The sequence below is a fragment of the Solanum pennellii genome, chromosome 6 (assembly GCF_001406875.1).
Source record: "Solanum pennellii chromosome 6, SPENNV200".
Lineage (NCBI taxonomy): Eukaryota > Viridiplantae > Streptophyta > Magnoliopsida > Solanales > Solanaceae > Solanum > Solanum pennellii.
In genome coordinates this window covers 3,437,906-3,452,823 of record NC_028642.1, presented here as the reverse complement: position 1 = coordinate 3,452,823, position 14,918 = coordinate 3,437,906, and the positions used below count along the sequence as shown (strand labels likewise).

The following is a 14,918-nucleotide window of genomic DNA, read 5'->3' as shown; positions in this document are numbered from 1 at the left end:
TAAAATCAAAATTTATATTTTAGAAAGCTTGCTTTTGAGTTAATATTACTCTAGCGTATGAATATACAAATCCAAGAATTTTATTTTTTATTTATTATTTATATTTATATTTCTTGAAGTGCAAGAGACGTCGGTGAGATTTATCACCAGTGGACTGGACAGTCTTGGATCGACCACTTTTTTGTCGTAGAATGGGGTGACATTACTCATTTTATGATTACTCCTGTTAAGTAATATTTCATTGTTAAATGAATATGTAAAGTAATGTATACTTATTAAAAAGAATATCTAAAAAATTATAATTTAAATCGTATTATTCATTATTGTTTTTATGGAATCATAAATAAAATATACTAAGTGTGCAATTCATCTTCTAAAAAACTCCAAACTTCATTAAGAGAAAGGACAAATATGAAAAAAAAATTCGAGCATTCATCTCAGACTTTAATAAATAATTATTCTAAATCCCACCTGTATGGTATAAATTGAGATGAAAAAATTAAGATATATTGAAACTAGCACACTTCTTAAAACACTACAAATAAAAAAATTAATTTTACTATATCACTCTCTAAATATAATAAATATACTTCTATACTCACCAAACCATTTATGACCCAACAAATATGAATTGCAATAGGACATCGAAAAGCTCAACATCACGGATATGCAATGAACATTGGTTATACTCGTGAGTCGTGTATGTTACAACAATAAATTTGTACAGTGACTGAACTATACTGTCCTCATTCTATAAACTGCCAATTTTGACTCAACGTCTACATGAATATTTTGTATATCACATTCTCAACAGAAAAGATGTTCTTTCCAACATGTGCAAAGCCCAAATACAACATTTCCTCTGTTTCAAAAAAGTTGTCTCTATTTTTTTTTTTTGTTTATGATACCTTTTTTTTTATAACACTTTAATTTTAAATTTTCACGTGACATGTTTAAAATCACAAGATTAAAAAACATTTTGATACATTCAACCTAACTTTAATTTAAAATCATAAAATTAAAAAATATTCTTTATTTTTTAAAATTTTGTTCCAAATCTAATTAGGTCATCCTTTTTAAAGGGAGGAAGTGTAACATTACTGAGAATGTAATAAAGGCACTTGAACAATCCTACGTAACATACTGGCGAGCTGCAACACTAAATCAGGCAAATAAGCATAAATTCGAGTCCCTTTCCTTGTAGACATTGATGAACAAGAGTCGTGAATTAGTCTTGCAACAGTTAAAATCAGAGCAAATGACTCTCGTCCATAAAAGGACTATATTCCATTGAATAGTCACAACTAGCCAAAAAAAAAGAGAAATGCAACAAGAAGAAGAATTCAATACAATGCAAAATAACTATGGAGAAATATGATTAAAAACATATAAAAGGATCAACGTATCAAAAATTTAAACCAGCTTTCAAATTCAGTACAAGTAACATTGTCTTTTAAAGTTAAAAGGCCAAAAAGGGCAGGGATCAAACATACTAAACTGCCATACTAACAAGGACAAAAAGTAGGCATAGCGCCAACCCTCCTTACAATTCATCACGCTCATTTCTTCGACTTCTTAGATCCCCTGAAAAGATATATTCTCATCAAATGATGTTCAAACTAGGCCCTAGGAGAAACTACAATTAATATAGCAGATTTACTTACTGGGCTGGCTGGGCTGGTGCAGCAGCGGCTGGTGCTGCAGGTTGTACTGGCTTCTCTCCTCCTGGTCCCTGAAATTTGAAACAGAAAAGATGAGAAAAAATCCTACGCAGTTATTTAAAAGGGCATAAAATCCCATAATCGCATGAAACGTTTCTTAAAACCATAAAACTTGGAGTAGAGTAGAGCTCTCCATCAAGTGTCAGAGCCAACTTTTCCCTAGAAATTTTAATGAGCTTCAAACAATACCTGAGCCAAACGTTCTTCTCTCCTTGCAAACTTTCTTTCTCTGCTTGCCTTGTTCTTTGCCCTCCTAGCCTCAAATTGGTCAGACAAGGTCTTTTCTCTAGCCTTCTCAGCCTTTGTCTTGTGGATATTTTCCATCAGCACACGCTTGTTCTTGAAAACATTACCCTTCACCTTCATGTACATGTCATGATACATGTGTTTGTCAATCTTCTTTGATTCCCTATACTTGCGAAGCAAACGCCTGAGGACTCTCAATCTCCTCATCCAAAGCACCTTGGTAGGAAGTCTAGCCTCCCTGGTACCTTTGCGCTTACCTGAGAAAAGAACAGACATCAGCCAACAGAGCAATTTCACCTGCTAATATTCATTAGTTAAAAAGAAGAGAGAAATGGCATAGTTCTAGCCAGTTAATACATGAGCAAAATAATCTTTTATACCAAGCAACCAAAAAGTTGCCTATATTGAAATAACTTCTTAAGGTATAGAGTACACAAAACTATTTAATTAGGACAAAAAAGATGAAGTGACACTAAATATAGGCTTATATTCCCTCTATCTCACTTCAATTGGCCTAGATGACATCTATGGCCAAAGACTCTCATAGGAAGTTCACCTCTTATATTCTTCTCTATTTTGATTGAGAAAATGAGTTATCAAATCCAAGTCCTTCTAACATTTTAACGACTATTTTGAAGAAGAAAAAAACCAATGTCCAATGGTTGACAGCAAACTGATAGAGCTACCTAAAAAATGAATTAGGGCATGAAAAATAAGTTTCTGCAATCACAGTCAAGACAAGGATGTACCATATCCAGAGTGACGGCCTTTCCTCTTGGCCTCCTTCATTCGGCGAGCACGAGATCTCGAGTGAATTTTGGTTGGTTTCCTGATGATGAAACCATCCTTCACCAATTTCCTGATGTTTTGACCTGCACCAAGTGGAAAGGAAGGGATTACTGGCGGTTGATAGAAACTATGACAAATAATAGTTGGCACAATTACATAGGAAGAGCTACAAGGATTGCAACTAGCGCACAAGCTCAACCAATAAGCTTGTTCCAGCAAACATGTTCTAGTTATCTAGATTGAGTAAACATTAATATCACTTTGTCATCTAAACATCAGATTAAGAGGCAAATAACGCAAAGCAGCAACACCAAATAAATATCTGCCAATACAACAACATACCCAATGAAATCCCACAAAGTAGGTATCATTCCATATTGACATCTATCAATAACAAAGATACTTGCAGGTAATTCATCGCATTGTTTAGTAACCTATCACCATTACTGATTAAATTACAATACAGTGCTGTAATGAACATATACAGCTCAAATACATTTCAATCTCACGACTCAAAACTTCAGCAAATATGACTGTCACATAACCTATCCACATCTGCCAATAATTTCAATCCACTACATCTTCAGTTTTCCAAAAAATCAGCATAATTGTTTATTCCAATCCATTTAACACTAGAACAACCATCCTTGTTAATCAAGTTTACCAAAAACAGATATGTTTCCGATGCTAAAACCTAAGAAATATCACTCTAAGCTGACACTGTAGACATAAATAAAAAAACATTAGTATGCTGCTAGTCTTGTGAACATTGCATAAGGAGTATACTGATCAAATTCAAAACAGCAACTCTAACAAAAGGCAAATTGATAGTAACAGTAAATTAATCTATGGTACACTGGAGCTTAACTGATCAAACTCTACGACAAAAATATACCTCAACAGTATATTCAGTTGAAACATTGTAAAGTTTGATCAAAATTCAAACCTAAAACCTCAACACAAATAATCAATGCTTCTATGGATATGAACTGGTCGACATCAGAGTATATTTCGTTAAAACAACACTACGGTTGATCAAATTCCAAAATTAAACACTCCACACAAGAAAAAACGGTGAAACGATAAAGTAACATAACCTAAGCATCGTTGGAGCTAAACTGATCAAAACCTACTACAGATCTTTCACAAACAGAAGCCATAACATACAAACAAGAGATTAAAGAGATAGCATAAACGTAAATAGATATTGATAACAGAAACATACGGGAATTGGCCATGGAGATTTCATTGCCTTCATTAGGATCAAGCCAAACTTTGCCTCTTCCACACTTGAGGACACTAGCGGCGAGCCGCTTCTGGAGCTTCAACGAAACCATTTTCGATTTTGTGAAGCTGCGAACGAAGGAGAAATGGACAGTAGTTGGGAGAGGAGGCTTTTATACTTCTGAAATTAATGCCCTAGGGTTTTTCGAAATGGGCTTAGAAACTGTCTTTGGTCCAATGGGCCTCTTAGTACGGAGGATTAGTTTAGCCAGTTTTAAGAATTTTTTTCAAATTATTTAATATTTCATTGACCAATTTTAGACAAAAAAAAAAAACCATATTTGTTGCTCTTCTTCTTCTATCATTATCACACAATATAGAAAATCATGTTATAAAAACTTTTTTATGCAATGGCAATGATGAATAATAATAGCTCATTATATAAAGATTGAATATACAATCCATGAAAAGAACGCTATTAAAAATTCTTGAGAAAAACTTGAAAAACTGACAAAAAATGAGTTGGAATTAGAATACGTTTCGCAATTTTATAATCCAATGTTTCAATATTTCAGTAAACTTTGAATACAAATTACTAGAAAATGTATTTATTCTCAAATTTGTTATGCATGTTTTAAGTTGTGTCTTAAGTGGCTAGAATTATATAGTTTAGACCATGAATTAATTAGGGAACCCAAAATCAGCTAGTCGTGGCGTGTATAATAATCTCAAGTCCTTAGGGTCACGTGAACAAGTTATATATAGATTATAATATGGTATTATAGGATGATGATTAAATAATTATTAGGATGATGAGAACAAAATTTTGACTAATTTATTGGTATTTCTTATATCACTTCTATTTAAGAACTTTGTCTACTTATAAGATTAGATAATTTCTCAAATACTAACAAAAAATCTAAAAACTTTTCTTATTTGGTGTTGGATTAAAATTTGTAATCCTTACTATTTATATCATTGTAGCTAATATGATCGAACCAAGCTAAATTTCAATTATTATTTTTTTCCAAAAGACCCAAAGAAAAAAGAAAAATATCGTAATTAACCATAAATAAATTATGTGGATACACAAGAACACATGCATGTATTTAGCTAAGAAACTAACCCTAACTAGCTACATCCGTAGCTAATATGCGTCAAGCGCTAAATTTTATCTTTTTTTTTCTATTTCCAGGCATCGAAAAAAAATTAAATAAATATTATAATAAACCATAAACAAAATTACATGGTTATATTGAAATTTATACACATACTTCATATGGACATGATTTGATTAATAATGTAATGTAATTATTTACATGCTGGAACATTAGTTTTTCCATTGAATACTGTCTTGGCATTTTGACATGTTGCTCCTTGTAGAGGTCCAGTTGTACCAGATGGAGCTATATTGATATCAGCCAATTCAACTCCTTCACATGGAGCTGCTTCACTGCAATTAAGTGATACTGGAGCTTTTGAATTTGTTGTCCCCCTTATGTTCTTGAAGTGAATATCTTTTAGTTTCACTTTTGATGGCTATACCAAACAAAATATAATAATGTATAAGTGACATTGATTTGAAAAAAAAAAAACTAGTAAAATTAACTCAAATCCATGTGTTACGATCATATACTAATAGCTTACGATGACATTTATTATCTCTCATTTAACTCTGCTTAGTAAGGTTTGGATCAGTTGAAAAAATCACAATTCAAACTGTATTAGTATTTCAAATCTTGGTGATCTTAACACTATTGTCCCTAAATAGAACTCGAGGTGCTTGTTATCTCTCATTGACATAGGTATCGAGTAATTAATTAACTCTGTCGAGCAAGAATATTGAGAAAAAAAATCATCACCTAATGTTTTGCCTGAGACTAAAATCTAAACTGAGATCTTACGACTTTTTTTAATTAGATATTGTGGATACCTAAGTTTAGGGGTGTTAAATTGTGTGTCTAGCACATAGAAACATGGTTAAGGATGAGTGAAAAGTAGTTATAATAACTTTACCTCAACCTTGTTCTTGGAATTATAGTGTTGATCAATAAGAATTGGATTTTTAACATCCTCCAAAACAATATCTTCATAAACAACATCAGAAACTTGTAGTGGAGATGAATCCATATAAGTCTTGATTCTTGCACCATTTGTTGTACTGTGGAATGTACAATTTTTTATATAAACTTTTGTAACATCCTTCTCATCTGGTCTCTTTCCAAGGCTTCCAATGCTGCACAAAAAAACTACATTTAGAATCTTTAAATGCCTACATTTTTTGAAAAGGTTAGTAGTACATTTTATCTCTCAATTCTTGATGATTTTCTATTTTAATCCTTTTAACACTACGAAAAGATCATTATTAATTAAAAAACTAACCTTATTCCATGTCCAGGGCCACAATGAATATTATTGACAAAAATATTGGTAGTACCATGTCCAACACTAATGCAATCATCACCTGTCCCAATGTTGCTATCAGTAACATTGATATTAATTGTTTCACTTATATGAATTCCATCAGTATTTGGACTTGTTGCTGGTGCTGTAATCTTGATTTTTGAAACTGTAATGTCATTACTATCAGTAATTTTCAAATGGACACCTTTGGAATCCACAAAATTTATGCCATTGATGGAAGAACTCTTCACAGTTTGAAATACAAGAGACTACACACACAAAATAATAATAATAATAATAATTAATAACTTTTAATAGCAAAAAGCGAGCGACTATAAGTTGAGCGATCATCTGTACTTACGATAGGGAGAGGAGGAGCGCTTCCGGATTTGTCAGCATACTGCCAGCTGGCATTTCCTTGTCCGTTTAGAGTTCCGCCACCTGTAATAACGACACCGTCCACGTGTTCGAGGGATATCCACGAGGCACGTGAGTACAAACTTATGTCTGTATTTGACAATACTGTCCCTTGAATTTCAATAATAATGGGCTTTGGACATGTACATGGGCCTTGAAAAATAGTTTCTCCTGTAGTAAATGTTCCTGGTGGAATAACAATTTTTGCTGGGCCTGTTGATTGACATGCTGCTCTCCATGCCATCATAAATCCCTATTAAATCCAACAACAAAAAAGAAATAAGTTAGGTCTCCAATTTATTTTTGGCTTTACGGCAGAGGGCGCGGAGCTAGAAATTTAAATATAAGTTTGGGTTTTACCCGAGTGCTATCTGCAGTGGGATCTGGTCTAGCTCCGTGCTTGGTAACATCGAAAACTGTCTCCATAAGGCCACGACGCGAACCAAAAGGTGCACATTCTGCAACTTTTGATGATAAAATGGCTATACCCAAAAGTAAGAATAATCCTACAATATTATTGATTTCTAATCCTTTTGGAATAGCCATTGTGGTTGTGGCCTAAATAGGAAATTGAAAAAATAAAAATAAAGAAGAAAAAAAAGTGAGAAATTAAAGAAGGATAGGGACCCTTTTGATATGGAGATGAACAAATTTTTTTGCCATTTTTATATCAATCTTCTTACGCCATACAAAAATTATTGGCTAATGTTTAGTTTGTTTTATATCTTGTTTATGTTATTTCCTACATTTTAGCTAAATTGAAGTTTTAAAACTTCACCTTAAATCATGAACAGAAAATAATTTGTGTGGCCTTTAGAAGTTAGACCCTCTTGTAAAATGTAATTCAATTTTTGAGCTGAACAGTATGGTATTTGACTTATTGGTTCGACTAATTTAAATTTTTCTTGTGTAAGAAGGCACTAATAAGAGAAAAATATCAAACTAAGGGCCCGTTTGGATAGACTTAATAAAAGCAGCTTTAAAAAAGTACTTTTGAAAGTGCTGAAACTTATTTTTAAAATAAGCAGTTTTGTGTTTGGATAAAAGTGCTGAAGTTGCTATGCCAAACGTGAAAAGGGAAAAATGGAAGAAAGAGATGTTAGGGTTATGTTGTAATTTGGAGATTGTATAAAAATATTAAAGGCAAAAAGATAAAAATGTGGTCAACTTAAAACAGCTTATAAGCTAAAAAAAAAAAAAAGCACCCCTACCCCAGCTTTTAACTTTTGGCTTAAAATAAGTTTTTTTTAACTTAAAATAAGCTATTTTGAGTATTGCCAAACAGCGAAATAAGTCAAAAATCAGCTTTTAAGTCAGTTTGACCAGCTTTTAAGCTGAGCCAAACAACTCGATGACCAATTGTCCACCAACACGTTCATTTTGATCTTAAGAATTCCAGACGATATTATACTCCCTTCGTCTACTTTTATTTGTCATGATTTTTTTTTTAGAGTTAACGATAAAAATTTTGACAAACATTTTATGATGTATTTTTTCATCATATTCATATATAAAAATTGCAATTTATACTACTCTTTGCATAGTTTTTTGAATATCTAAATTTTATTTAAAATATCAAATTAATATAATTTAATTTAACTTTAAAAATTAACCAAATTAACTTACGAAAAATACAACACAATAAATAAAAATGAACAGAGGAAGTACAATTATATAAATAAATACATCCAAAATTTATTCATGATAAAGATCAAACTTATATTGGCACTACATTCATTGACATTAACAATTCCTCAAGAAATGAAGCTTTGACATCATATTTCTCACAAAAGAAATATTAATATATATATATTCTCAATAGGAAAACAAGCTAAAACAACATATGCTAAGAAAAATCTTAACACATGAACATATGCAAGCAATGAACCAGACTAGTAACTATTGTGGTTGTTATCTCCAAGGTATATATATTAATAAATACCCTATAAGCTGATATTTTGATAAAAATTATATTAATAAATATTCTATAAGGTAAACCCTCTGCGGTCGCTGATTTAAAATGATGTATCAAGAGGAAGTCAAACCAGAATAAAATGGCACCCCGATAGCAGGTATCCACTCACTCCCTTGAATAAAATTCCCAACAGTGAATTGACTGGCCTCGGTAGAGCTATTAATGACCCGATAACCGGGCCATTTTACTCTAGCACTAGTATTTGAACCGGGTCCCCGGTTCAAATACTCTCCATAATAAAGTGTGTTCAATGCAAAATCACCACTCCATTCTAACCAACCAGCAGGATCAATTAAGCTACCAATATTGGATAAGAGAATTACAGTTCTTGAATATTGTTTCCATGGTCGTCCTAAGTAATTTTTGAATGACGATACAACAGGAACTAAATCCGATGCAGCTTCCACTTTACAATTCAAGATTGAAATTCCAGTGTTTTGATTTGGATCTTCTCTTCCTTGTGCCGTGAATATGTTCTTCTGATTCGGGTTAGGTTTACGAGCATACAAGTTACAGTTCTGGAGAACAACAGCTGCATTACCTGTTTGAAGAAACAGTTAGGATCAAAGTAATCAGATGTCTCGTATAAAAGCTAATAACATACTAATATATTGAAAGAGAAGTTAACCTTGTTTGATGACTCGATCACTACAGGAAAACTGTGAATTACATGGAAATTTTATTTGGGAATTAGTATGAATTTTCGTACTAATACCCATGTAATTCACAGTGTTTTTGTAGTGAATCTACATATATCTATTAGCAGAAATAAGTAATTTATTATATATAAAAGAATGTACGAGAGAAAAGTTTATATAAAATAACATATTTGAATATATGACTTTCTAATTTTGACCATCTGAGATATTAACTTAATGACCAAGAAAGAACTTGACTTATAAATATTTTTGGTAAATTTATTAAATATTGTATAACAACTAAAATATTTAAACGAGATAACTATAATGTTACCAAAAATGAAGTCAACCGTCCCATAAACATCGCAATCGCGATAGAATTGTCGAAGGGAGTGGACGTAGAGGGTGTCTTGATAGGCAATAAAGCTACATTGGTAGAACGCCGATAGGTCGGAGCCGCTCCGCAGCGCCACCGCTTGGTGCTTGCTTGGTCCGGCATAATTCTCAAACGTAATGCCTCTAGCTAAGAATCCCTTTCCCACCACAGCTGCAATATAAAAAAATTCAAAGATAATAAGTTTTATAATAATAATATCATATTCGATAATTGAATTTGACTTTTTATATTCGTATTGAAATTAGAATTAAATTTCTTTGGATTCTGCTTAAAGCTAGTGCAAAACAATTTATTAGGGATGCATGGATATATTATTTATGATCTGAATCATCAGAATTAATAATTTTGACTCTAACACTATATTTATTTTTAAAAATTACTTAGATCTAATGCATTAGTTATATATATTAGTAATGTAAACACAGTACTCCCTCCGTCTGTTATTATTTTTATAGTTTCTATGTCAAACAATAAAAATTTTGACTAACATTTTAAGATGTATTTTTTCATCATATTAATATGCAAAACATTGTAATTTATAATACTTTTCATATAGTTTTAGAATATCTATTTTTTTTAAAAAAATATCGAATTAATGTGATCCAATTTACTTTGAAAATTAGTTAAATTGACTTTCGATAAGTGTAACATGACAAACAATTCCGGACGGAGGGAGTAACTTATGTAGACTCTAGGTTCTAATTAGAAAACTAACTAGTAACTATTTATAAATATTTAGTTCTGGATTCAATTATTATTATTGTTATTCAAAAATCATCGGGATTCAATACCTATAAAAAAATTACTTATTTACAAACAATGTCATTTTTTGTTTAAAAAAAATTGAATAATTTCTTGATCTTATGTGACTCCTACTCCTGACTATACTTAAAGCTATACTTTATCATAATTTTTCATATTTAAAATTTAAAATATTTAATCGAATATAAGTTATCATATCTATCATATAATAACTCTAGGTGGTCCTAATTAAATTAAAGGCTAAAGCTACATATTGCTTCAAGTCGAGCTATTTAATTAATTTTTGATGGATTCAAAAATTATTGGAGGGATGAACCTAACCAGACAAGAAGACGTGGGATCATTGATTATTGGAGTCGTACTGTAAAATAAATCTAGTTTGAACGGTTGAAGTGAATTCAATTAAAATATTTTTTTAGTGGATCTATATATAATTTAGATAAAATTATTAAATTTATCGAATTTATAACTTTTATGATAGCACATATGGTAGATTTACGAGATAGGACCAAATTAATGTATAGGTAGTTTTTGTGGGGTCCTTTATCTATTAGACGTGGTTAATGAGATACATATATCAATCATTCCCTAGTTGTGATTAGAGACGAATATAGTACTTAAAAGTTTATAAATTTTTATTTAGCAAAATATAAAAATAAATTATTAAATTTTTATAAAATTTTTAGCAACATTGTGGTACACGACAATTTTTTATATTGATGGATAATATTGATATTTAAATTTTATAAGTATTTAAATTGTATGAATATATCTATATTTTTCCTGCTTCGTCCCTTCTTATTTTAAAGGTACTTCGTACTAGTTTTTTGCATCTAAAGTCTCAAACTCATAACTAGGGGTGGTAATAGTACGATTTATCAATTATTTATTTTTAAAAATATATATTATATGAATATTTCAATTCCTCCATTTTGCATGATAAAATTTAGATTTTTCAAAATCGTCTCAATCGTGAATAGAGTATATATTAGTCTTGTTTTTCCTCACCGACAGAATCCATCAATTTTTTCATAACCCTACATGTTCAATGCTAATATTTCATGTCAAGATCTTTTACTATCTTCATTTTAATAATTCATACTTTGAACTTTTGCCTAACACAAATATCTACACAATTAATATCTAAAGGAATGACTAACTTATTAAAAGCGAAACGCATAATTATTTTTTACTTTTTTAATTTAAACTCGAAATTTCTAATTAAATATGAAGAAATGTTATATATTCATCCCTTCAAGATGGTACCAATGATCTTTACTTTTACAAAAAAAACTACTTCCTTTGTTCAAATTTCAATAATTATTGTCCAGTAGCTATTTACTTGACACAAACCTTAAAAAAATAATTAATAATCTGGACAATATTAATATTATATAAAATCATCTCTTGATTTTTAGATTAAATAAGTATTATTAGATAATTATTTTTAATATAGTAAATAAATAAAAATGAACGAAGGAAATACTATGTACTATAATTAGATTACTAAAAGAATATTAGAATAATTCTATCAACCTATTAATTATAGTCATGTATGTACATGACCCATGATTAAAAAATTATTTCACACCAATAATATGAAATTAATTAAGGTCTAAATCATTGAACTAACTTCAACAACTCATGATACTACTTAAAACGTGGCCTTTGTCCAAATAATTATCTATCTTATTTTCTCGAATATGAGTATTGTAACGTAAAATTAAATTTCAGATAACATTATACTAGCTATATCAACGTATAAAAGTTAAACTCTTGTTAAAATATGGAGTTGTGAACTTACCAACGGTAGCTGATCGGAAAGTAGTCCACCCATCTACGACGTTCCGATTACCCTTTATTACTGTTTTTCCGATCCCATCTCCGATGAACATTATCATACTTTTCTTTCTTTCTACGTCAATATATTCGAAATACGTTCCCGCCTTGATGTAAATCACAAATCTTGTACTAGTAGAATTTGGTGCAGCAGTTAACGCTGCATTAATAGTAGTAAAATTACCACTACCATCTTTAGCCACAACCAAATTGAACTTAATTTGGTTCACCGGAGCTTGTAAAAGGGTCCTGTCCTTTTTTTGCAACCATTTCGGGTACCCATTCTTCATGGTCCCGTACTCTGGGAAGACTTCATTAGAGTTTAATGACGACCTAAAATTAAATTTTAATAAGAGGCCTTTCAAATTTATTCATGATTAAATAAACGAAGAAAAAAAAATTATTTAAAATGATTGTACATAAAGGAGAAAGATAAATTTTTTACTAATTAATTATATAGAGAAATTTAAAGTAATTTACTCACTCATCGCTAGGAAATGAAACTTCAACACACATTCTTTTAAAAAAAAGGATAATGCACAAGTACCCTCTCAATCTATATCCGAAATTCTAAAGACACACTTGTACTATACTAAGGTTCTATTACCCCTGAATTTATTTTATTAATAATTTTTTATCCCTTTTCTACCTACGTGGCACTATCCTGTGGGCTCAACGCTGATTGATTTTTTTTTCAAGCTAGTGCCACGTAGATCGAAAAAGGGTAGAAAATTACTTATAAAATAAGTTTAGTGGGGTAATAGGACCTTAGTATAGTATAAGTGTCTCTGGGATTTCGGGCATAGGTTGAGGGAGTACTTGTGCATTTTCCCTTAAAAAAAAACGAAAAATTTAAAGTTAAAAAGTGTTTCTAGAATAAAAAATGTGTTATGACTTCAAGAATATGTTATAGATAAATATGTCAGATAAAATGAAATAGAAGCAATATACTATTTTTTGAATCATTCAATATTTTGAGGGCCTAAAAATATAGATGTTTTAGTGGCCTTACCCGTGAGACGACCCTGTCTTTAACTTCTTAAGCATGGCAAGAGAGTTACTCACGTGATGAGATATTGTATGCAAGTTCTTCTCAATGTATTGACTCAATTTGTGTTTAGTTTTGTGAATTCCTTCAAGACAAGTATCTTGATTTGTCATTGCACCACTAAGAAGTGTTTGTAGATCATTATAGTGCTTTAAAGGTGAATTACTACTATTTTTAGTAGAAAGATCATTAAGAGTTGTTTGTAACTCATCAATAGTTGTATCACCTAAAAGTTCAATACAATCATCTAATGCCCTTTTCTCAATAGGGTCCAATTTGGACATATGGTGAAGTATGTTAGAGCAATTTTCAGCAGAGGATTTGACTTCATTCATAGTGACATTGACATTGGAAGATATGATTTCTGGAATTGATTTTTTATGAAGATTTGGGATTAATGAAAGAGTGGAAATGCAAAGCTTAGGGTAAAGTGTGTCTTGGCAATGTGAATTTGCAATTTGGATGTTTTTGTGAACATCAATTTGTTGAGTACTTGATACTAATAATGATTTTGGGGGAAAGAAGAATGTGAGCAAGAAAATGAATGAAAGAGCAAGAGGAAGTGAAGGTTTCTCTTTTTGGATATACATTTTGGGAACTTTGTGGTGGAAATGAGTAGTAAAGTTGTGCTTCTTTTATAGGAATTCAACAAGTTTCACTAAAAGATATTTTCTAATTTGAGTCAGAATTTAAATTTTATGAATATATAAATTGAGATATCTATAAATTATTTGAATTATTTTGTTTAAAATTTAACACGTTTAGGTCTGGAGAAAATGTTCTCCGCTTCAAATATTGTTAAAAAATATGTGTGATTTTTTTAAACTTATTTTCTGATGTTTGATAAATAAGAAAAAAATACTATCTCAAAAACTGGTTAATTATGGGATTGAGCTAGAATATGGAGTCGAATTAGATCAACGATCTAATATATTTCTTTACATGGTATTAGAGCAAGACTTATGTTGAACATTCATATTAAAATTATTTACACTCCAGATATTCAGCCCTCAGCGTGAGTTTTTCTTTTTTTTAAAAAGAATTCTCACTTTACTCAATTATTGGACGAATGATCTCCATCCTCGCTCTTGGACTAACTTTTGAAATTTCATCCTTGCTCTTGGACTAACTTATGAAATTAAGTTAGGTTCAAGTTTTATTTCTATACAATCATATATGTTATATTTAGACAATGTTTAGAAGTACAACAACAAGAATGACAACACTACTTGAGTTTATTTTCCCAAATTGAGTCTGCGAGAGTAGAATATATACATACTTTATTTCTATCTACCTCGTAGAGATAGGGAGACTATTTCTAATAAATCCTCAATCCAAATAAAACTTGTCAAACAATTTTAAAAGAGGGATATACATATGGGAAAAATAACAACATATTATATAAGAAACGGAGAGTATTAGATGAAAATAGAAATTGAAGATCGAAAAACTACAAAAA

The 14,918-nt window shown here is 30.7% G+C and overlaps 3 protein-coding genes across 3 annotated transcripts; all 3 read right to left on the bottom strand.

The window, feature by feature from the left end:
- Positions 1 to 1,378: 1,378 nt before the first annotated feature.
- Positions 1,379 to 4,139, bottom strand: LOC107023534 (60S ribosomal protein L19-3). Its single transcript, XM_015224248.2, has 5 exons — positions 3,982 to 4,139; positions 2,717 to 2,839; positions 1,911 to 2,224; positions 1,665 to 1,732; positions 1,379 to 1,584 (listed from the first exon to the last, which is right to left on the bottom strand). The coding sequence occupies exons 1-5, from the start codon at positions 4,091 to 4,093 to the stop codon at positions 1,560 to 1,562; spliced, it is 642 nt and encodes a 213-aa protein (XP_015079734.1). The 5' UTR covers positions 4,094 to 4,139; the 3' UTR covers positions 1,379 to 1,559.
- Positions 4,140 to 5,023: 884 nt separating this feature from the next.
- LOC107022765 (polygalacturonase) lies at positions 5,024 to 7,447 on the bottom strand. Its single transcript, XM_015223358.2, has 5 exons — positions 7,161 to 7,447; positions 6,745 to 7,053; positions 6,363 to 6,652; positions 5,997 to 6,216; positions 5,024 to 5,519 (listed from the first exon to the last, which is right to left on the bottom strand). Exons 1-5 carry the CDS (start codon positions 7,344 to 7,346, stop codon positions 5,292 to 5,294), a joined length of 1,233 nt encoding a protein of 410 aa, XP_015078844.1. The 5' UTR covers positions 7,347 to 7,447; the 3' UTR covers positions 5,024 to 5,291.
- Positions 7,448 to 8,520: 1,073 nt separating this feature from the next.
- LOC107023433 (pectinesterase-like) lies at positions 8,521 to 14,131 on the bottom strand. The gene is made up of 4 exons (XM_015224126.2): positions 13,424 to 14,131; positions 12,377 to 12,744; positions 9,748 to 9,960; positions 8,521 to 9,316 (listed from the first exon to the last, which is right to left on the bottom strand). The coding sequence occupies exons 1-4, from the start codon at positions 14,047 to 14,049 to the stop codon at positions 8,829 to 8,831; spliced, it is 1,695 nt and encodes a 564-aa protein (XP_015079612.1). The 5' UTR covers positions 14,050 to 14,131; the 3' UTR covers positions 8,521 to 8,828.
- Between the last annotated feature and the right edge of the window lie 787 nt (positions 14,132 to 14,918).